This window comes from Phocoena sinus, chromosome 19 (genome assembly GCF_008692025.1).
Source record: "Phocoena sinus isolate mPhoSin1 chromosome 19, mPhoSin1.pri, whole genome shotgun sequence".
NCBI classification, from domain to species: Eukaryota; Metazoa; Chordata; class Mammalia; order Artiodactyla; family Phocoenidae; genus Phocoena; species Phocoena sinus.
Window position 1 is genome coordinate 13,117,508 of NC_045781.1, and position 21,685 is coordinate 13,139,192.

Below are 21,685 nucleotides of genomic sequence, written 5' to 3' on the forward strand. Positions count from 1 at the left end.
GGGTCCTTCAGGCAGTTCTCAGCCACCTGTGCTGCTGCAGGGATCAGTGGGGGGAGGGGGGATACCCGGGTAAAGTCAATTCCTACCCAAAGGAATGCCTCTGGAAATCTTTGTGGGGCAAACTGTGGACCATTTCTCCAGAGACAATGCAGGCGTGCTCTTTTCTTAGAATTTCCATCCATCCCCAGACCCCAGATTAAGACCCCTGCCCTGAAACCCACACTGTGGTCCAGACCTGAGAGAGCACTGGGTGTGGGGGGTGGGGTAGGGAGGGAATGGAGTGCATCCACGTTCTAACCTCCCTACTCTAACTGCCCTGCTGCTTACAGGATGAAAGGCACTTCACCCTGACCCTCCCTCACATGCCTTCACCTAGGCTTTCCACCTAGAGCCCAATACGATTACTCACTGCGGACTGAACGGGCTAAGTGCAGGCCTGTGCCTCCCCAACCTGGGATGCCCGCTCTCTGGCCCTCAGCTGCCTCCTCCCCAGAGGCCCTGCCCCCACCGGGCCAGCTCAGGTGTGCCTTCCTTCCTCTGGAGCATTTGTCCGGCCCCAGCCCCTCTCCACTCCCACGCAGCCTGAGCACATGCACAGGGCCCTGTACGGCTGGTTTGCTCTGGACGCAACTGTCCTGTCTTCCCCGCGAGGCTGGCAGCTCCTAGAGGGCAGAGCCTGGGTCTTACATGCTCTGTACAGGCAAAATACAATAGGACCCCGCACGGGACAGGGCTGCCAGCGGTGATGGTTTAGAATTCTTTACCCCTCCCCAAATGCTTCCAGAATCTAGAGGGTTAAGGAAGGGCGGCTATTAAGCATGGCCGGCCAGGCCCTACAATAACCCCAGGTAGCTGCGATGACCAAGGAGGGAGAAGGGCAGTCCCCAAGGGGAGCAAAGGAGGCGAGATCAGCCACCGAGCCTGGGGTCTGCTGACAGCTGGCACAAGGCCCTCCCAGTCTGCCCATCTGAGCACAGAGTCCAGCTTTGGATGCCAGCAACGGATGGGCTTGGGGGCGGTGGCCCGGAGCCAGGGTCACACTCAGGGTGTCTGTGGGCCACTGAGGGGAGCAGGAGACACGTACCTTCCTCAGCTTGTCATACTCAATCAGCTCTGGTCTGTGCCGGTGGATCAGGGCATTGAAAGCAAGACCGTCCTTCCAGCTGGGGATGGAAAGGCCAAGGTTATGAGTGGAGCCGCCCCACCGTCCTGGGAGGGCTGCAGGCTGTGGGCACCCACAGGAATGATTAACTCCCACTCAGTGAGGTGGTTTAGAGTGTGTGCCTGGCACTGTAGGCAGACGGTGTGGCCGGCTGGCCGTGAACCTGGCTGCTGGAGCCAGACCATCTGGGGGAAATCCCAGCCCTTCCACTTGCTGTCAGGGTGACCTTGGGCAAGTCCCATAATCTCCTGCTACCTCAGTTGCCACATCCGTAAAATGGGGATAATACAGTACCTACACTTCACTGGGCTGTTGTGAGGATGAAATGAGTAAATATGTGAGGCTTCGGCCTGACCTGTGCTTTGAGTGCTCGTTACCAGGGTAGCTGTCCCTGCAAGGCCCCACTAAGCCGGGCAGGCCACTGCAGGCCCTCTGCACCTTAGCTGACCTGACCCGTGGGCTGGCTAAATGCCGGGATGTGGCTTGACACGAGGGGCTCTGTTCAGAGGAAAGTGACAGCCGGTCACAGTCCATACTAGTCACACTGGCTCTTTCATGGGTCAAGGTTAATGACACCTCCTCAGAAAGACCCCCACCCCTGCCCCCGACTGTGGTACTCTTCCGGTTACTTTCTATCACCTTATCCTACTTTGTCGTCTTTCTATGACTCCTCTCACTACCTGAAATTACGCTGTTGGTCTCTTCACGCTTTTGTGAACTACTGGTCCCCCTGCTGCGGTGTTACCTTCCAAGCGTGGGGACTTTATTTTGGTGCTGCTGTATTCCCACTCTTAGCATGGAGTAGGCATTCCATAGACATTTAGTGATTGAATAAATAAACGAGTAAGAAACGCACAGGGACTTCCCTGGTGGCACAGTGGTTAAGAATCCGCCTTCCAATGCAGGGGATGCGGGTTCGATCCCTGGTCGGGGAACTAAGATCCCACACGCCTCAGAGCAACTGAGCCCGCAGGCCACAGCTACTGAGCCCACGCTCCACAAGGAAGGATCCCACATGTGGCAACTAAGACCCAATGCAGCCCGAAAAAAGAAAAAGAAATGCACAGAGGACCAGCCAGCTGGTGGCAGGAAAAGGAAGGAAACACACAGAGGAGCTCAAGGGAGGGACCAAATGCTCTTAATGGCAGAGCACAATGGTCCCTAACGTCCAGTGCCAGGGCTCCAGGAAGCCTGAGGACACAGCAGGACCTCTGTGGATCCCATGAAGCCCCGTTCTTCATTCCTACGTGTGCCCTCTCCCTGGTCCATCCACCCGAGGAGAACACCAGAGGCTCAGAGAGGTGAGGTCACAGAGTCACGCCAGATCTGACCTCGGGGCCGCCCCCAAAGCCTGCACTCCTAACCCCCGGGCCATGCCACGCTCCCAGATCTCGTGTGGCACTGACCACACTCACCTCATGGAAACACTCACTTCCCGCCCTCAACCGAGGAAGAACAGGCTCGTGCAGGCCGAGTCTTGTTCCTCTAGTGGACACAGTACCTTTTCCCCAACACTACATTCACTAGCAACCGTAAGGATGGCAGGTCCCTCTCAACAGGTCAAAACAAAGGAAGAGCTTTGTTGTTGCTTCTGAGCTACCTTGCTTGGGGAAAAAGAAGATTCTAGAGGGCCTGCCAGAGTGCCGGGCCTTAATGCCTTTAGCCTGGGACGGCGAGGTGACTGCTGCCTCCCCCAGGGGATGCAGGGACCTTCCCAGGGGCTCACGGGGGCCAGTGGCAGGGGGAGGGGCCGCTGAGAGCTGGCACCTCACAGACCACGACAACACCACAGGAAAAGAGAGAGGGTGGGAGGGCCGCATCTCAGGTCCCAGGAAGCAGAGTGGGAATGATGTGGGCCGGGTGCTTTGGCCGGCGCTCACCTGATGTGGAAGTTCTGCACGTTGACGTTCTTGTACGGGGCCGTCTTTCTCTGGCACCACAGAAGGAGCCCTTCCTTGGCAGAGGTCTCTGCAAAACACATGAGGATGGTGAGCACTGGCCCAAAACTGAACGCTCAGAACGCAGTCCCGGTGGATTGCACTTCCGGCTCAGGCATGAGGGTCGCACAGCACCTGGGGGAGAGGCCCTGCACGGAGCAGCAGCAGTGCCCCTTCTAGACGTGGGTGGGCGCCTGCTGATCCTAACAGCACGCCAGGCCCCGAGGAGCAGTCCCTCGCCTGGGGTCACCCCAGAAGTGGCAGTGACAGGCCAGTGTGAGGGCCTGAACCGGCGCCATGTTTCTGACCCCAAAGCCTGTGCCTCTAGCTGGCAGGACACACTGCCAAACAAGCCCCTGATGCGGGCCTTGGCCTCTTCTGAACGAGGGGCATGAGCGCCGGGCCTGCCCACTCAGGGTCTCTAGATCTGGCCACAGCATCGAGGAAGCGGGGAGGGAGGGCCCCAGGAGGTCCGTCCGTTCCCCGTGGACAGCTCTGACTGTCCTCAACACACTGGGAGTGCTACAAGTGACCAGACAGATGCGCTCCCTGCTGTGGCCTGTCACCAGGAGCCCCCTCTGCACACTGGCCCTGTGGCTTTTCTCATCCTGTGGTGGCCTGGACCAACCCCAGGTCCATGGAGGCCAAGGTCCGAGGGTGGGAGGCTGAGTGGAAACATAGTTGCTGACACCCAGGAGAACGAGGCCAGGCCTGACTCTATCACTAGTTTGCTACTTGACTGTAAAATGGGGCCAATCGTGCCCACTTGACAAGGGTGGTGTGAGGGTCCACCGAGATGGGCGGCTGCGGGGGGGACTCTTCACCTGCAGCCTGGGCCAGCACTTCTGCTAACCACCCCCAGGCAGGGCATGTGAGTGATGTCTGGACACAGGAAAGAGCCTCAAAGCATGAAGACAAAAGCCCGAAATCCTAACTGAGTCCCCCCAACTCGGGTGGAACCAGGGTGGGGAGGAAAGGCTGTTCTTTGCCCGTGAGCAGGTCCTTGGCTCTCACCTTCCACAGAGATGTCCTGGATGGCGAACCTGAGGATGATGGTCCAGATCATTCCCAGGGTCATCTTTGCGTTGCCGTCCACAATCTCTGCACACGGGGAAAGGGGGCAGAGGGCAAGAGGGTTGTTAAAACCAGAGTGGGACTCCCCAGGCGGCCCCCGGCCCTGCCCAGAGATTAACTCCAATCATCTGAAAGAGCTGCCTAGGCCTGTCCTCCACCACCTTCACTGGGAGAAGATGTCCCCTGAGCACTCCGGGAAGTGCTGCCCCTAAAGCCTGCTGCTGCCTGGCACCTCCGGGCTTCCATCCCCGTGTATTCCCGGCCACGCAGGCCTCTTCCTCTCTGGGCAGCCCATTCTCTTGACCCAGCTCAACGACTGCTCCCCGCTGAGCCTCGTCCCAGGTGCTGGGCCTCCATTTCCAGGACCCACCACACCTTATGGGCATGTCTCTTGAGAGTCTGCCCACTTCCTTCCAATCCCACTGCCGCCACCTTCGTCCGAGCCACCGTCGTCTCCCTCAGATCCTCACGTGCTGCCTCCTCCATCCCCACTGCGATCCACCCCACGCAGCAGGCACGGTGGTCACTGGAACAGGTGCACTGGATTTGTGTCGGTCGCCTGCTTTGTGTTCTGGAGTCTGGCTTACAAGGCCTGCCCTGCGTGACTCCCACCTCCCTCCCCAGCATTCTCCAGCTCCGTCCTCTCAACAAGCCAGCTCTCTCTTGTTTTAAGGATCTCACACCTTCTGGCCCGCCACAAAGCGCACGCCTCGACCCTTTCCTCACATGGCCGGTCCTTCCCAGCCTGTAAGGCTCTGCTTATATGTCACCTCCCCAGAACGGCTTCCCTGACTGTCCTGGTGCCTCTCTCCCCAGCACCCTGCTCTTCCCCTCACACACTGATATGTGCTGGTTTGTCTACTTGTTCACTGTCTGCCTTCATGATCACCTCTGCACCCCCAGCACCTGGATCCGGCCCTTGAGAAAGACACGGTGCTGCAGGAAGGGGAGAGTGGGTAGCACAAGGTCCAGCTGGTAAGTGCGTGCTTTTTTAACTAACCGAAAACCAGCCTCTCTCCCAAACTTCTGGGAGTGAAAGGGAAGGGTTTGGACCACACATTCTTCAGCTTCAGCAACTTAAGAGAAAAACCACTTCTGCAACGCTCAGGTACCTTGTGTCTGCAGCCAGGTGAGGGAGGTGCATGCAAGCGGCCTCTTCCTGGGGCCCATGGGCCCAATGCGCCTTTGGCGGTCCTCTCAGGCCTGCCACCCCCACGCCTCTCACACACCGGATGCAGGAGAGAGGATGTGGAGAATGGAGGGGACACTTCAAGAGAGCTTGCTCACCGGCCTCGAGAACAGAAAACTCTAGGTGGGCTTGATCTGGGAAGGAGGCACGATGGTCCCCCAGAGGATGGGGCCCAGGCTTCCCCGAGGACATGCTCGCTAGGAAAGGGTGGGTGCTCTTTTAGCCACTGGAGAGGCTCCCCACAGCGAAGCCATGGGCTGACGGCCGAGGGCAGCTCTCGGCTTGAGGGTTTCAGGAGAGGAGATATGCGTAGCTGGCCGCCTGGAAGCAGGGGAAGGACACGTCTGTCCAGCTCTCTCCCAGGGCTAAGAACCCCCACGGCCGGAAACGAGGCCGAGCCTTCCCAGCGTGGGGTGAGGGCGGTGATTCATTCAGGAAGTCTACGCTGCATTCCTCCCGAGGGCCAGGAACCCCAAAGCCGGGGACGGACGCAAGCTGGAGAGGAGGCCGCAGCGCCCATACCCAGCCGCTGCCATGAGCAAGCTGGTCATGGAGGACTCAGAGAGTCCCTGTGAGGGGAGGAAGATGGCCGCTCTCATGACACATCCACCAGCTGCTTCTTGGACCTGCAGCTGCGTCTCCGACTTCCAACCCCTCTCACAACCCCCACGAGGAAGCCATGTTCCTGCAACTGCCTAGATGGTGTGGAGGGACAGGGAGCTGGGGGCGGGCGGGGACTGGGGCGCTCAGGTATCCCAAAGCCCTCAGAACGGCTCCAGTCGGCTGTCCTCCAGAGGCCCGACGGCCACGGGGATTGGGAGTGAAGCAGCTTGGGCATGAACGGAAAACATTTTTAGACTGAGTTTTTCTCCAGATGAAAACTGATGACTGCCATGGGTCTCTCCTCTAACCCCTTCTGTATTTACAGGCTAGCATCTGAGCAAAATAAATGCAGCTGTGAGAAGCAGAAGGCTGGAGGGGAGCCAGGAGGAAAGATCCATGCAAGAACAGAAAATCTCAGGGTCTGATTGAGTTCAGGGTTTTGATTTTTTTTTTTTTTAAGCAAACACCAACCACCTCAACCGTGGCATGCGAGGCTTGGCAGCCCTCCCTGGAGAGGTCCCGGGTTGGGGCAGAGCCTTGGAACGCGGGATGTGCATTCTGGCCTGGAGTCTTGGCCAAATTCTCGGAGCCCTGTCATTAGCGGCAATTAGTTTTCTTTGTTTTTCTAAAAGCTGGGACAACACGGATATGGGGGTGTAGGAAACCCTGCTCTGATTAATGACCAGAACTGGGAGCCCAGGCTGATGGGGAGCTTCTGGGCTCTGTCAGGCCTCGCCTGGTCTCCAAAGGCGTCTGTGAGACAAGAGCCTGCATTGGAGGGAGGGCACGCCGCTGCTCTAGGGAGGGCTCGGAGACAAGGGTCACAGTTCCAGGTACCCGCACGGGGCGCAGAGGATCCCGGGTATTCTGTCAAGAGGCCACACTCTCCCAAGCTGTGCAGCCAGCAAAGTCTGCTCACTGACCTTTGGGCTTACACTCCCTGCCCCAGAGCCCTGACACCGGGCCTCAAGCGCCCTCCCCTACTCTGAGCCCTCCTGCCTGCAGACACCAGACAGGGCCTAAGGGCGAAGGTGCTGCTGGCTCAGAGAGATGCCGTGTCACGTGTCGGTCTGTGTCCCTCAGGCCCGGCACCAGGAGGGCGAGTGAGGGTGTCCGGGGTCCAAGTCAAAGCCATTCCTCCCCCTGTGCCCCTCATGACCGGGTGAGCTGGATTTCCTGGTCTTGGGCTGGATTATCCTTTGGGGGAAGGGAAGGAGGTCTGTGGGCCCAGCATCACATCAAGGGCAGTCACTGTGGTCGCTGCTTGGTGTATCTGGGCTTTAGGCACCCCCAAGTGCTCTCTCTGTCACCAACACAACTTCTGTTCCCAAGGCAGAGGTCGGGCCCCATCTGAGCTCACCTTCCGCCCCAATGGAGACCAGCTTGACTCCTTTGCTGGCGATGAAGTCCAGTGCCTTGTTCACATTGTTGATTTTGTGCACTCTCATCTTGCCCCGCTCCGGCTTAGGTAACCGCTCCCCTGAGGGCCAAACACCGAGAAAGAGAGGGAGAGGAGCTTCAGGGTCCCCGCTGCTCCCCAGAACAGGCCCGTGCCAGCGCAGTGCTGCTGCAGCTGGTAAAGGCCTCGCTCTTCCCTGAGCAGCAATGGGACGGCGGGGTGGGTAGCATCCCGTGGGCACCCGCAGGAGGGGGCCTCACCTGAAATGACCTCCAGGAGGAGCATGAGCTTGAGTCCATCTCGGAAGTCCTCGTCGATGTTCTCGATCTGCGTGCCGGCCTTCCTCAGGTGGGAGTTGCACCAGGCTGTGAAGGTCTGGGGAAGCAGAGGAGAGCATGGCTTGGAGGGTCGGCGTGTCCGTCAGGGCTCTCCAGCAAAAGGGCCGGGTCACAGCCCTGACCCCGCAACAGCACGGCTGCCACGGGGCCCTTGCTCAGGGCCAGGTCCTGGGCCCCACCTTTTATCAACAATGACACTGTTTCTGGTCTTTACAGCGGATCTGGTCTTTACAGGTGGATCTGAGGACACTGAGGCTCAGGGCAGTTACCAGACTACCACTTGGTCAGCCAGGTGACGAGTGGCAGAGCGTGGACTGGAAGCCACGTCGGCCAGCCTCAGAGCAAGTGCTGGCCCCACCACACCCTGAGTGGGCCCACTGCACGCATCGGGCAAAGGGGCTGACGGAACCAGGTCCTGAGCATGGAAACAAGAAGCAGGGGTCCAGCTCCCGCGGACACGTTCTTCTGGACAGACACACCAGCCCTCCATCCCCCTGAGCGGGCAGAGCAGACCACAGGTCCCCACGGCCCTGGCTCCCTTCCACCTGCCCCTCCCCTCAGGTAGGAGCAGCAATTTCCCCATCACTGGCACAGAGATGACTTGGGACAGGAAAGCAGTTGGAAAACAAGCCTCCTGTAAATTCAAGGTTTGCTCAAGTCAGTCTCTCTTCGAACTGCCAGTAGCCCAGTGGCAACACCTCCCCCAAAGGCCGGGCGCACAGATCCTCCGACCCTTGTGGCACCCCTACATATGCTGTTTCCCTAGAGGCCAGACACCCTCTATTCCCTGGAGAACATCCCACGCCCCACCCTTCCACATCTTAAGATCCAGTATATCTCAGAGGGGGCTGGAAGGCAAGTGGGAGGCAGGCACCCACCCCCACCAGGGTTAGGCAACCACATCTAAGGAGGAACTGCCGGAGGATCACAGGGCACGCGGGTGCTGGAAGGCGAAGGGGCCTTTTCAGGTGGAGAGGCCCGTCGCTAAGAAGCCCAAACCCCAAACCAGAGCGCAGAATGCCCGAGTAGTAACCACCACTCAGCCCCCTGCTGGCTGGGGCGTGTTATCAGACTTCAGCGCCAGGGGTGCACGTCACATCAGTTAAGGTGCATGTGCCCAGATGCCTTCTGGGGAGACAGGCCCCTGCAGCAAGATCTGGGAAAAACCCCACACCTGTTTCTCACGGGAGTCCCCCCGCTCTGCCCTCGTCAATCTGCAGGGCCCAGCGTGGAGGTGGGCCGACAGCCAGGAACGCGCAAGAGCCCATGTGCACCCGGGTACCGGCAGAGGCCATGTGGGGCTGAGGGGCTTCCAAGGAGCCTCTGGCCAAGGACCATGTGTTTTGACAACTGTCACCAGCCCTGCTCATTCAGAGACTCAACACAAGGCCCCTCCCAGACAAAGAAGCCGCCTGATTAATACGCTGCACCACAGGTACAAGGTTTCCTTCCAAACCCGAAGCGGGGGGAGGGCTGCGAACGGGCAGGGCACCCCGCCCGCCTCCCGCCAACACGAAGAAGAGTTCTTCCACCTCGGAGACGGACACCCACGTGAAGCTGTCTCCTCAGCGACGGGCACCTTTACCCCGCTTCCGCCTCGCCTCAGCCCGCACCCACCCATCCCACAAAATCAGTCCCAAGTGCGGCTCCTCCGGATGCCCCCACTGACTTGCTTGCCCCACCCCGATTCTGACTCGGATGCCCCCTCCTCGTGCAGATCTATCACAGTACCATTCTCTCTGCTTCTGCCTCCCCACAAGCATGAGTTACTTTGGGCTCTGGCCAGGAGCAGGTTCTCAGCAAGGCATCCGCCTTCCCTACCTCGCTTCCCACGCTCCTTCCCCTCTGCAGCTCTCAATTCAGACAGACCAGGGCTACACCACTCATGTGAGCAGGTTACCCAACCTTCCTAACGTCAGCTTCTTCATCTGCAACCTGTTGATGAAGACACCACCTGGGTCACGGTCAGTGTGAGGGTTCGAAGCGGCAATGCCTGCAGAGCACACGGCAGGTGCTCATAAGCGGCAGCTCTCCGCACAGCCCGTGCTTCCCAGGATCTCCTCCTCTCTCGACACCTGGCCCGCCTCTTCCACTGAGTGCCTTCTCCGTCCCCTGCCTGCCCCCGCCACGGCGCTCAACCCTTGGCATCTGACAGCATTCTCCAGTCATTTTGGGTCTTATTGCATGTGTGCGTGCTCCCAGGGATTGAGTCTCACATTGCACATGCATTTAGAATGCCCAGGGCTTCCCTGGTGGCGCAGTGGTTGAGAGTCCGCCTGCTGGTGTAGGGGACACGGGTTCGTGCCCCGGTCCGGGAAGATCCCACATGCCGCGAAGCGGCTGGGCCCGTGAGCCATGGCCGCTGAGCCTGTGCTCCGCAATGGGAGAGGCCACAACAGTGAGAGGCCCGTGTACCGCCAAAAAATAAAATAAATAAATAGAATGCCCAAAGCACAGCAGCCTCGGTGGCGGGCAGCGGGCGGGCGGGGAACTCAGCCACCCTGTAAAGCAGAGGGCAGCAGCAGGCCAGGCTGGGGCAGGAAGTGGCAGGGGATGCTGGGCCTCTGCTAAGGCATGTGCCTGAAAGATGCTGCGGGGCAGCAAAGTGGCCCATTACATCCCGTGGCCGAGGATGCAAGAGGGCAGTTCCCAGAGGGCAGGCGTCCCTGGTGCTGCGCTGCTGCTGGGCTGAGATCTAGGTGCCTGGGCTGCAGGCAGAGCTGGGCACGTGTCTGAAAGGCAACCCTCTCCGCCTCGGCCTGCCTGGGTTACACCTGGGGTAACCCTTCAGGGTTTGAATGCCAGCCCCTCGGCTTACTTCTGTGTTTCCAACCAAGTGGCTTGGCCTACTTCCACCTCAGCTTCCTTCTCTGTAGGATGGACTTATCAGAATCTACCTCCTGTATTTGCTGTAGGGCTAAGTGGGGGGGAATGCTTTAAAACATCTGGCACAGAGCTTGGCATCAAGAGCCAGATGGACTGAGCATGCGCACACATGCAAACACAGCCACCCCGGCTGCTTCCCACTCCACTCCCAGGAAGGATGGACGAGAGCCCGTCTCTCTGCAAAGGCCCTTACCCCACGGCCGTGGGTGGAGTGGTAACAAGATACAGCAGACCCTCACTCCAACCTGTGGAGGCTCTGAACGAACCTCGCCTCATTGGGTTCAGGCAGTCTGTCCTCAGGTGGTCACGGCACCGTCCACCCTGCAAACATGAGTCCCATCTCTGCACCTTTGCTCAGCTTCTCTGGGCAGGAAACAAGAGCTCTGACTTGGGGCCCACACAGACCTGGATTCCAATCTTGCCTCGGCCACTGAGGCCACCTGCCGGCGGGGTAACATCGGGCAAGCAATGAGCCTCAGGTTCCTTGTTGGTGAAATGGAGGCAATAATCTCCCCTCTTAAATGAGGATTAAATAAAACAATGCAAGTAAATCACTTATGACTGTGCCTGGCACAGATTAAGTACTCAGTGTTATACAAATCTCAGGGAAAGGACTATTTTTAAATAAATGGTAACTCTGTCCTGTACTTGTCTCCCTGGCTGGAAGCAGGCAGAGGCCCAAGCAGAATACAGAGCAGGTGCTTAGGGGAGAATATCCACTGGCCTGGCCTCGGCAGTGAGGAAAAGCCTGTGGATATTCTCCTGAACCTGACACACGATGGGAACCCCGCCGACAGGCCTCTCATCCCCACTCCACGGCCTGTGTGGCCCTGTTTCTCCTCCTGGAAGACGAGGAGCATCTACTGACACCAGAGGCTCGCCGAGTCCTGGGCTCGGGGCGAGGGGAGCGGGAGTCACGAGGCCCTCCTCGGGAACGAGCCCACCATGCGCAGCCACTGCTCCACGCGGCATGACTGGTGAGTAGGAGCTGGAGTTCCAACGGGACATGAAAAATTCATAGCTTCTTCTACTTGGCTACAAAAATAACATTCTGCTTACTCACTCCCTCTCCCTACCCAGTTTAGACTGAGATGTGTGGGGTGGGTAGTGTGGAGGGTGGCTGCTATAGATGGACATCTCGTGGGCCCACTGTACCCCCTCCACCATGCAGATTTGTCAGAGCACGGGCTATAGGGCCCGACTGCCCGAGCGTGGCAGGCCCCACGGGCTCCGCGATGCCCAGGTCCCTGTGGGGCGGGACATATCCACTCCCACGACAAGGGAGGATTTGCTACATGCTGAGCCAGGGCCAGGCCTGGTGCTGAATCCACAGCAGTGAGCAAAAACAGACCCAGGCTGCACTCTGAGGAGCTCCCACTCTGATGAGGAAGAGGACGGATCTCATTAACCAAGCAACTACTCAACTACAGAAGAGACACCCTTAGGAAAAGTGGTAACAGTAACAACCACAGCAGATACTTCTATAAGCTAACTATGTGTCGGGCACTGTTCTAGGCACTTCTCTAGGCACTTCGTCAGATGTTAACATCTCTCATCCACAAAGCTACTTTGTGAGGTAGTTGCTATTTCTGGCCCATTTTACAGATGAGGGAACCGAGGGTCTGACAGGTGACATGACTTGCCCACAGGTAGTCACGCACCTGGAAAGTTGCGGAGCTAGATTTAAAGCCAGGTACTCTGGCTCCAGCAGCCACACTCTGAGGTATCAACCTGCATTTGTCCTCTTCCCTCCCACTCCCAGAGAGGGAGCTGAAGAGAGCGTTTAGGATGCCAGGGAACAGCTCCTGATCTACTGGCCGGAAGGACATGGGCAAGTTTCCCTATGGAGAATGAGTAAGATGAAAATAAGGGAGACTTTCCAGATAATGCGAACAACATGTGCAAAGGCCCTGTGGCAGCGAGAACAGAGCCCGGCTGGAGAGAGGAAGGAAGGGAGTGAGGGAGAGCAGGCTGTGTCATGAGGCTGGCAGGGCCACCCTCATGGGGCTGCTGCTGTGTGGGGATTGACCCAAAGGGGGCAAGGGTCAATGTGTGATGACCAGGGAAAAAAAGAAGGTAAAGGGCCTCTACGAGAAACTTGGCAGGAGGAGGAAGGCAGAGTAGCCGTGTTGGAAATGCTGACAGTTGTAACCAAGCAAGGCAAACTCAAGGTTTCAATTTCATTTGGGAGGGTCCGGAGCTACTGGCCCTCTGTGGGAGAAGGGAAAGGCAAAAAGCATCTCAAGCTCATCTGGGTTTTATTGTCAAGGTCATTTTCCAGGGGCAGTACTGATTCTGAGTGGTGGCCGTGTCCCCAGCACCTCACCTAAGAGGCGCTCCATGCAATCACCTGGCTGACAAATCCTGACTTGGAGGCACGATTAGGCAGTGGGCATGGGAGGAAGCAAAACAGACCCAGAATTTACATTCTGATGGCGGCGGGGGCGGGGTGGCCAGTAAACGCTAATTGCTAGTTCTTACCATTTACACATAGTAAGTGTTTAAAACCTCCAACCCCACGGTCATGTGAGATATTATCATCTCCATTTTACAGATGAGGAAACTAAGGCAGGGAAAAGTTAAGTGACTTGCCCAAGGTCACACAGCTATTAACACAAATATGGGGCGGCCACCCATTCCTCTGAGGGGAATGCTACCTACCGGCCTGGCAAAGCAGAGCCCGCAGAACCTAGTCAAGAAGGGCCCCGCCCAGCCTCAGTCCCCAAACTGGAGCTGAGCTCACAAAGCGAGGCAGGCAGGGCTGTTTCCCTAAAAGCCTGCCTGCCTCTTAAAGGGTGGCCTGAGCCCAGTGTGGGAGGCCAATGCTGGCCGTGCTGCTCCAGGCCTGGCCCTGCCATCCTGTGAAGGGAGCTTGCACCCAGCCCTTGACCTATCTAGGGAGGAAGGAAGGATGTGGACTCGTCTGCCTTTGAGAACACACGTGAAAAAAAACCCACAGAGAATAGCCTTCAAAACTTTCCTCTGCACACTGGCAGCCTGTTAAAGATTCTTTTCTGGTTGTTAAAATAGCACAGGGTGTAGGGGGGAGGCGGGGTGGAAGAAGAGAGGACGAGCTTGTTGGTTTGTTTGGGATCCAGTCACCACTCCCTGTGCCAAGGCCCGAAGCCCATGCACTGGGGAAGGCAAACCTCAGAGGACACCGCCCCCCCCAGCTGTTTCTGCTTTGTCACTGTGCGTTGGGGGAGGGGGAGAAGGCCTAGCATCACTGGTCATAAAGTCCTTCCTGTGTCACAGGGACCCCTCCCCGTTGCCAGGATGTGGGGTGGTTGTGTGAATGAATGATGCATATTGTTCCGGAGGTGAACTAAACAGCCAGGAATGTGGCAGCAGTGGGCTTTAACGAGCTATTCATCGATGACTCCCTCCCCCAACCCAAAGAGGTAAACCCTCTTGATTCTGGGGCAGTCACCAAGGAAGAAACAAACATTCGAAAGACATGGGGCAACCCAGTGGTATTCCAGCGGGCAGAGTGATGCCAAGGGCAAGAAGGAAGGATCCTGGTGGGATGCGGCTAACCCAGCTGAAAAAACTTTCCTTCCCTTTTCTTCTTACCGACTACGTGTCACAAAACATGTTCTTAGTACTGAAGGGGGTGGCGTGGAGGGAAATGTCAGTTGGAAGCTGGAATTCCACTAAACCCCGACTGAAGGGAGTCTTTTGTAAAGTCAGTTTGGACCTAGAAATGGGCTCACCTGCGACCTCAGGCTGGGGCAAGCATGCTGGCTCTGATTATTAGCACTGGCGAAGGAGAGCTCCTGGACCAGGGTTGGGGGCTGCGCTATTTCTACGCGCCAGCAGATGCTCACATGTGGATTCCATTGACTCCACACTGGACAAGACTTTAGGAAAAACTGTTCGCTGTCTCGTGCTGCACCCCTCGCCTTCCGCTGTGTATACCGCCCACCCCCTTAGCAGAACATCACAGGCCAGCAGCCTGACCCAGAAGGACCAGCTGCATATCTTTGCCAGAGGACCAGGGCTGGCTGGAAGAACTCCCCCAGGGCACTCGGAGGCAAGACAGGGTTCCCTAGGGAGCTGGGAGTTTTCAAACCTCATCTCTGCAATACCGTGTTGGGTTTGCCACTCCGCTGGGGCGTTGGCTGCTTTGAGGGGGAGGGCGCCATCCTGCCTCCTGAACTCCCACCTTGCCTGGTGTGGCCTCTGACGCTGCCCATGGTTCCTGCTTCCACAGGACCTCAGGAAGGGTGTCCGGGGCTTGGACACAGGGGAGGGACAGCTATTTATTCCTAGGGTAGGCACCCACCCTTCTTATCACCCATCTGCCAGCTACTGCCAGGCTTCAGGCAAGGCCTGGCCCCAGTGGGGCATCTTCTCAGTTCCTGAAAGCAGAGACTGCTCCCCTGGCCCCTGGGCTTCATCACCAACTATAAAGGTGCTTTCAGGATCCGACGGCTAAGCCTTCCGGAATCTGGGTTACCAGCGGCCCAGGCAAACAGGCGATTGCCCTGGCAACATCTGCATGGATCCATCCTGGAAGTCTGTGAAGCCTCTGGAACGGTTTTGAGATTATACATGTGCTATTTTGAAGATCCACTGCCTTTACCAGATTCTGAAGATAAAAACCAGGGACCAGGCTGAGAGAAGAGAAAATGATCTGGTCATGATGACATGACCACAATTTAGACGGGTGCAGCAACATGGGACTCAGATAGCCCTGCCAGCATGGGTCATCGGGGCCAGTGGTTCAGCAACACAAGGACACATTAGCTGCCCGTTCAGGACCCAACTCCATATCCAGCCAGGGACAGAGCAGGCGTGCTGTGTGTGCCTGCCCCATGACAACAGAACCTAATTTGAAAGCAATTACAGGGAAATATGGAATGCTTCTTTCTTATGTCCTGGCCTGCTGTTGCCTTATTCGGAGTTTTCTCGGCCTACATGAAAAAGCTGACTTCCCAGTCGGAGGAGAGGTATAAATACCGCAGAGTGGAGTAGAGAGCATTCCAAAGGTCCTGCGTGTCCATCCAGAAACCAGCTCTTTCCCCCACGACCCCTCCCAGTAGCCAACATTCCTGCGTCAGCCAATCTCCTGCGAGGCACCAGAAAACGTGTATGTTATTGCTGCAACAGGCTGATTCTGGAGTGTAGTCCCTTCCTCCTGAGAAACGCTGGTCTAAGACTTTCTTCTAGCTCTTTACAGCCTGCTTAGTTCTCATCACTCAGAGTTTCCCTCATGCCATAATCCCAGGGTGCCTTCCCTGACCCTGCTATCTTCACCATGCTGTCACTTCCCTCTGCTTTGTTTTATTCACTGCACTTACTGCTATCAGAAATGAGGTTCTCTGTCCATAACCAGTCTCCCTCCCATGTGTAACATAAACTCTATGAGAGCAGGGTCCTATTTGCTGCAGGACCCACTGCCTGGAACAGTGCGCCTTGCACATAGTAGGTGCTCAGTAAATCCTAGAATGAATGGAACAGGGTTGGTGCTTCTCATGGCCAGCCATTTAGGACTTCATGGTTTCCAATCCCATTTTATACTGGTGAGGGTCCCTACTTAGGGATAAGTCTATTTTGCTTTCAGGAGTTCACAGAAATAATCCTAGAGCTGTAGTCGTTCGAAAAACAAGCCAGGGAAGACAATGCCCTCGGCGTGCCATTCCAGTGGAAGAGAGGAGCCCTCAGCAGCCCTCTTCGCTCAGGCATCCGAGGCCACTGGACTTGCAGAGACCCTGGTTCATGGGGTTCAGGTCTGGGCCTAGACAGGGGCGGAGCAGTAGGTGGGCTAGAAGGAGACAGCTTGAGGAGCTGACAGACATGTCAAGCCATCAATCTGCCAGGGTCTACAAGGGTGAGGAGAGGACAACATGGCACAGTGCTCCAGAGCAAGGGCTCTCGAGTCTGAACAAACGTGGGTCCGAATCCTCACTCTGCCACGCATTGTGTGTGGCTGTAGAAAATGAACTTCCCCGCTCTAAGCTTCAAGTTCCTCCCCTGTAAAATGAGGGTAACAGACATGACGGGTGTGGGCACTCAACAGGATAACACAGAAGCAGCACGGCACACAGCCTGGCAGACAGTGAGCACTCAACAGAGGTTCTAGTCATTACTATGTTATTCCTGTTCCGGAAGGTGCCGTCGTTGGTAGCAGCGCTGCAGTTGTTGAAGCCACACCTCCACCCTAGGATTCGCCAAGTTGACGGGCTGCTTTCTGGTGGCTGACATAAAGCGGTCTTCCCCCAAACCTCCCCTCCCCTTTGCCTGGCCTCTTGACTACCAAATAAGTAAAGGAATATAATGATCAGATCCGGTCCTTCCTGCTTCCAGAGATCCTTCAAATCCTGGCTTTACAACAGAATTACCCAGGCACTTTTCTGGTTCATTTGCATTTTCTCTCTCTAATATTTACTGCTTTAAGCCATTAAGCTTTGAAAAGGCAATTTGTTATGCAGCAGTAGATAACTAATACAACATAGAAGTAGAGTAGCTGGATCACAGGCATGCATGTAATCTTTTTAATCATGTTCATAGTTTGGAAAATCAAAATTTTAATTGAATTATAATTCACATACCATAGAATTCACCCCTTTAAAATATAAACATCAGTGAGTTTTAGCATGAGATTGAAAAACTATCACCACTATCTGATTCCAGAAAATTTTCATCACCCCAGAACTGTCAGCAGTAACTCCCCATTTCTCCTCCTCCTCCCCGCCAAACCAGCCCATGACAACCACTAATCTACTTTCTGTCTCTATGAATTCGCCTAATCTGGACACTTCATATGAATGGAATCATACAATATGTGGCCTTTTCTGTCTGGCTTCTTTCATTCAGCATGTTTTCAAGGTTCATCCACAGTGTAGTACATTCCTTTTAGACTGAAGACTCCATTGTATGGACATACCACATTTTGTTTATCCATTCATAAGTTGATGGACAGTTGGGTTATTTCTACCTTTGCTATTATATATATCTGCTATTATGAGTAATGCTGCTACAAACATTTAAGCACAAATTTTTGTGTAGATATATATTTCTAGTTCTCTTAGGGATATACCCAGAAGTGTAATTGCTGGGTCATATGGTAAGTCTATGTTTAATCATTTGAGGAACTGCCAGACTGTTTTCCAAACAGGCTGCACCACTTTACATTCCCACCAGCAATGTATGATAATTCCAATTTCTCCACATCCTTGCTAACACTTGTTATTATCTGGCTTTTTGATTATAGTCACCCTAGTGGTTGTGAGGTGGTACCTCATTGTGGTTTTGATTTGCATTTCCCTAATGACAAATGATATTGGGCATCTTTTCATGTACCATTTTCTAATTGTATATCTTCTTTGGAGAAATGTCTGTTCTAGTCCTTTGCCCATTTTTAACTGGTTTATTTATCTTTTCATTATTGCATTGTAGGACTTCTTATATATTCTGGACAATTGATCCTTATCAGGTGTATAATTTGCAAATATTATCTCCCATTCTGAGGGATGTCTTTTCACTTTCTTAATAGTGTCCTTTGAAGCAAAAAGTTTTTTTTTAATTTTGGAGAGTATAGTTTATCTATTTTTCTTTGGTTGCTTATGGTTTTGGTGTCATACCTAATAAACCACTGCCTAACCTAAGGTCATGAAGATTTATGCCTATGTTTTCTTCTAGGTTTTATGGTTTTAGCTCCTACATTTAGGTCTTTGATCCAGTTGGAGGTACTTTTTTGTATATGGTGTGGTCCAATTCCATTCTTTGCATGTGGATATCCAGTTGTTTCAGCACCATTTACTGGGAAGACTATTCTTGCCCCAATGCATATGTCTTGGACCCTAGCTGAAAAACAAAGGTCAATAAATGTATGGGACCAGAAAGCTTCTTAAAAATGCCTGAACTTGGGCTTCCCTGGTGGCGCAGTGGTTGAGAGTCCGCCTGCCGATGCAGGGGACACGGGTTTGTGCCCCGGTCCGGGAAGATCCCACATGCCGCGGAGCGGCTGGGCCCGTGAGCCATGGCTGCTGAGCCTGCGCGTCCGGAGCCTGTTGCTCCGCAACGGGAGAGGCCACAACAGTGAGAGGCCTGCGTAACACACACACACACACACAAAAAGCCTGAACTTCACCCCAGGCCAAATGAATCAGATTTCCTGGGGGTGGGTCCCAGAATAACGATATTTTACAAATGCTCTAACATGAAACCAGGGTTTGAGTCTAACGTGAAGCCAGGGTTGAGAACCACCACTCAAATCTAACCCCTTGTTCTAAAAATGAGGGATCTGAAGCCCAGGCAGAACTGGTGAGCCTTGTCACTGCATTTGTTAGACTGGACTGGACTCTTGGAGCTAAAAGAAACCCCAGAGAAGCAGGGGACAGGCAGCCCAGGGTAGGAAGGTGCCCCAGTCTGAGCCTGTGTCTGTTCTCAAATGGACCTTTCCAGAGCCATCTCACACAGGGAAAACCAACCAACCAACCCAGAGCTACTCAGATTACACTCCAAAGAACTGGGTCCTCCCTGAGGGGGAAGAGCCTGCCCTCCCCACACAGAATCCATAGGGAGATAAGGGTCTGAACTACAGGCAGGTGGGGCCCACAAGGTAGACGCAGGAGGCAGTGCTCCGCTTTCAAAGGAGGGCTTTTCAGCAGGAAGAGGAGATGAGTGAGGCCTACCTTGAAATCAGCTACCTTTAAAAGAGAAAACTTCCACTCCCAAAAGGCAGTTTTAAAATTAGGGCAGCAGCAGAGGTTGGGGCCCTGCCCTCCACCTCTCCTCTGGCCCCATCTGGCATTTTGCTGTGAAACAATCAAGCACAGGGGGCCCTTCACCTGGAGAAGAGGGAGTCTGAGCTACAAAAACCCCATTTATTTTCAATGGTTTACAGCTGAGCTCGGGTTTCCGGCTTGGGAGGGGAGATTAAAGATCGTCTGGTTTAAACTTTGATCCTTCAAAAAGATAGCCAAGTGAGCCAATTCTGGCCTCGAGACCGTGCGGCTTGGAATCCTAACAGGTGCCTAAGAGGACGGGTCTTTAGAATCACATCTTAGCCTGGACAAATCCGCCCATGGACTGGCTCATCGAGATAACAGGTGTTTGACATTTGAGGAGAAGTCAGAGGGGGCGCTGTGCCCCTTCCACCCTGGGCCACGGTGGCCCACCCTAGGAACTCCCGAACAGAATCTAGAGGTGCAAAGAGTGCCACAGGCCAGGGGCACCTGAAGGCAGGGCAAACACTCCCATTCCCCCTGCCGCCTTCTAGCAGACAGCTTGTTTTCTGCAGCAATTTACATGATCCACAAACTAGGCCTTGTTGGCAGAAGGGCAAGCAACTGTGCCGGCCCTGACACCTTTGACAACTGAAACTCCTCCTCGGTGACCCTTTCCCTTTTCCCTGTTTTTGGGACGTTCTGATTCACCGGTCTGCCGGTCAGGTCAGAAGGCTTCTCCTGCTCCAGTGAAAAGCAGGGCTGAGCGACATGGCTAGAGTGGAGTGGGTTGGGCTGGAAATCTTTGCTCTTGACATACCAGGGGGAACCAGAGCCTGGGCCAGCACTCACAGACATGCACTGTTTTCTATATACTCTGTCCCACTGGCTTCCCACTCTCAGAGCCTGGGCGTAAGACGATCCCTTTGAGAAGCAGGGAGAGTGTGGAGACTGAGTGAATACAGGGCGTTTATCGGCATGATCAATTCCCCTCATCTCTGAGTGGGCCAGCACTGGCAGGGGGCCTGAGGAGGTGCCGGGAGCTCGTCAGCAGGCCTGCTTTTTGCTGAGGCTCATACTGGATAAGAGTGTGAATGAATCCATCCATCGGTCAATCTGGGAGGTGCCTCAGACCAGAAATTCCAGGCTTGGAGTTTAAAGTTTGCCAAGAGGCAACTGGAGGTGTTCAGAGTTATCCACTCTTGCCATCAGCCTTGTGTTAAGCCGGTGCTGGCTCTACTTCCTGGCGTGGCACTAGAATGGTGCTTGGAGTGGGTGGGGAGAAGGCATCATTTCTGTGGGTTAAGAAATCACTCTGGATTTGGAGTCTCTCTTTTTTCCCTTTACCATCACCACTCCATCTTAGACCCCTTGGACACATGAGATGGACAATATGAACAGTGTCTTAGGATTTAAAAAAAGAAAAAACAAAATAAGGTTCTATAGCCAAAGGGTAATTATAGGATTGGGAGGAACCAGTAAAGAGAGACTGAAACCTCTGACTCATAACTGCTCTATTAAAAATGGTGAAACCGTTTGCCCTGGCAGAGGGACAGCACTAGACTCTCACCCTGGCTCGCCCAACCTACAGGCCTTCCTGGGGCTGGTACTAAGGCCTGGCCAAACCACACAGCAGTCATAAGGGGCAGCCGTCTCCAGAAGCAGTGTGATGTCAGAGGACAAAGGGGCCTCTGCCGCGCTCTCGCAGAGCTGACTCCTGGCCCTGTAATAGCAGAGGAGTGGCTTGTTCTGCATGCGTGTGGGTGTGGGGGGCGGGTGGGGGAGGAAAGGGAATGAGGTGCCACTGGGAAGTTGTGGGTTCAGTTTTCCAGGGAGGGACTCTGAGTACCAGCTCAATCTGCCCCATTAAAGCTACTAGGGGGTTGAGCCTCAAAGGGAAACAGCAGAGGTGTCTTTATGATTGGGTGGGGTGTAACCTGACATGATTGTACAAATGACTCACATTTATTGAGCACTTACTATGTACCAGGATTTGTTCTGAGTGCTCTACATTTTACAGATAAGCCAGCTGGCAGGTGTCAGAGCCGGGGCCCACATCGTCTCCTAACCAACCTCAAGTCTGGCCAAGGCTACTTTCTGTTTCTGGTTCTCACTCTGTCAGGCCCCCTGTGAGGCACCTCACATAGTTTCTCTCATTTGAAGGAAGACACAGAAGCAAGCAGGTTCCGGAGACCCTCCCCCAATTTCACCAGCCACCAGCACCACCCAGGGTGGCAGGCTTAGTGCAGAGCTGCAGGGTGAGTCATGGGAGAGGGAGGGCAAGTCAGGTGACCCAACGAGAATCAGAGCTATGCTGAGGTGGCCTGGTTACCTTGACATTCCTGAGATTCTGCCAAGGTAAAAAGTAACCCGAGGAGTTTGCCTTATATGGGCACAATGACAGATTTCGACTCGACAACATGTT

The 21,685-nt window shown here is 55.0% G+C and overlaps 1 protein-coding gene across 14 annotated transcripts in view; it reads right to left on the reverse strand.

Moving 5' to 3' along the window:
- Nucleotides 1-21,685, reverse strand: part of ACTN4 (actinin alpha 4) — a 72,580-nt gene that overhangs the window by 20,811 nt on the left and 30,084 nt on the right. For 11 of the 14 annotated variants that reach the window (XR_004347077.1, XR_004347078.1, XR_004347079.1 and 8 more), the window contains exons 2-6: nt 7,625-7,739; nt 7,326-7,445; nt 4,114-4,200; nt 3,043-3,130; nt 1,085-1,163 (exon numbers count right to left, since the gene is read on the reverse strand). Coding sequence is in view for 11 of the 14 variants with exons in the window: in XM_032614368.1 (XP_032470259.1) it covers nt 1,085-1,163; nt 3,043-3,130; nt 4,114-4,200; nt 7,326-7,445; nt 7,625-7,739 (489 nt within the window). In the remaining 3 variants the exon portion in view is untranslated. Of the gene's footprint in view, nt 1-1,084; nt 1,164-3,042; nt 3,131-4,113; nt 4,201-5,285; nt 5,700-7,325; nt 7,446-7,624; nt 7,740-9,523; nt 9,771-12,249; nt 12,430-13,545; nt 13,588-21,685 lie in introns of those variants that run through there. The other 3 variants (XM_032614367.1, XM_032614377.1, XM_032614378.1) reach the window with 3 other exon arrangements.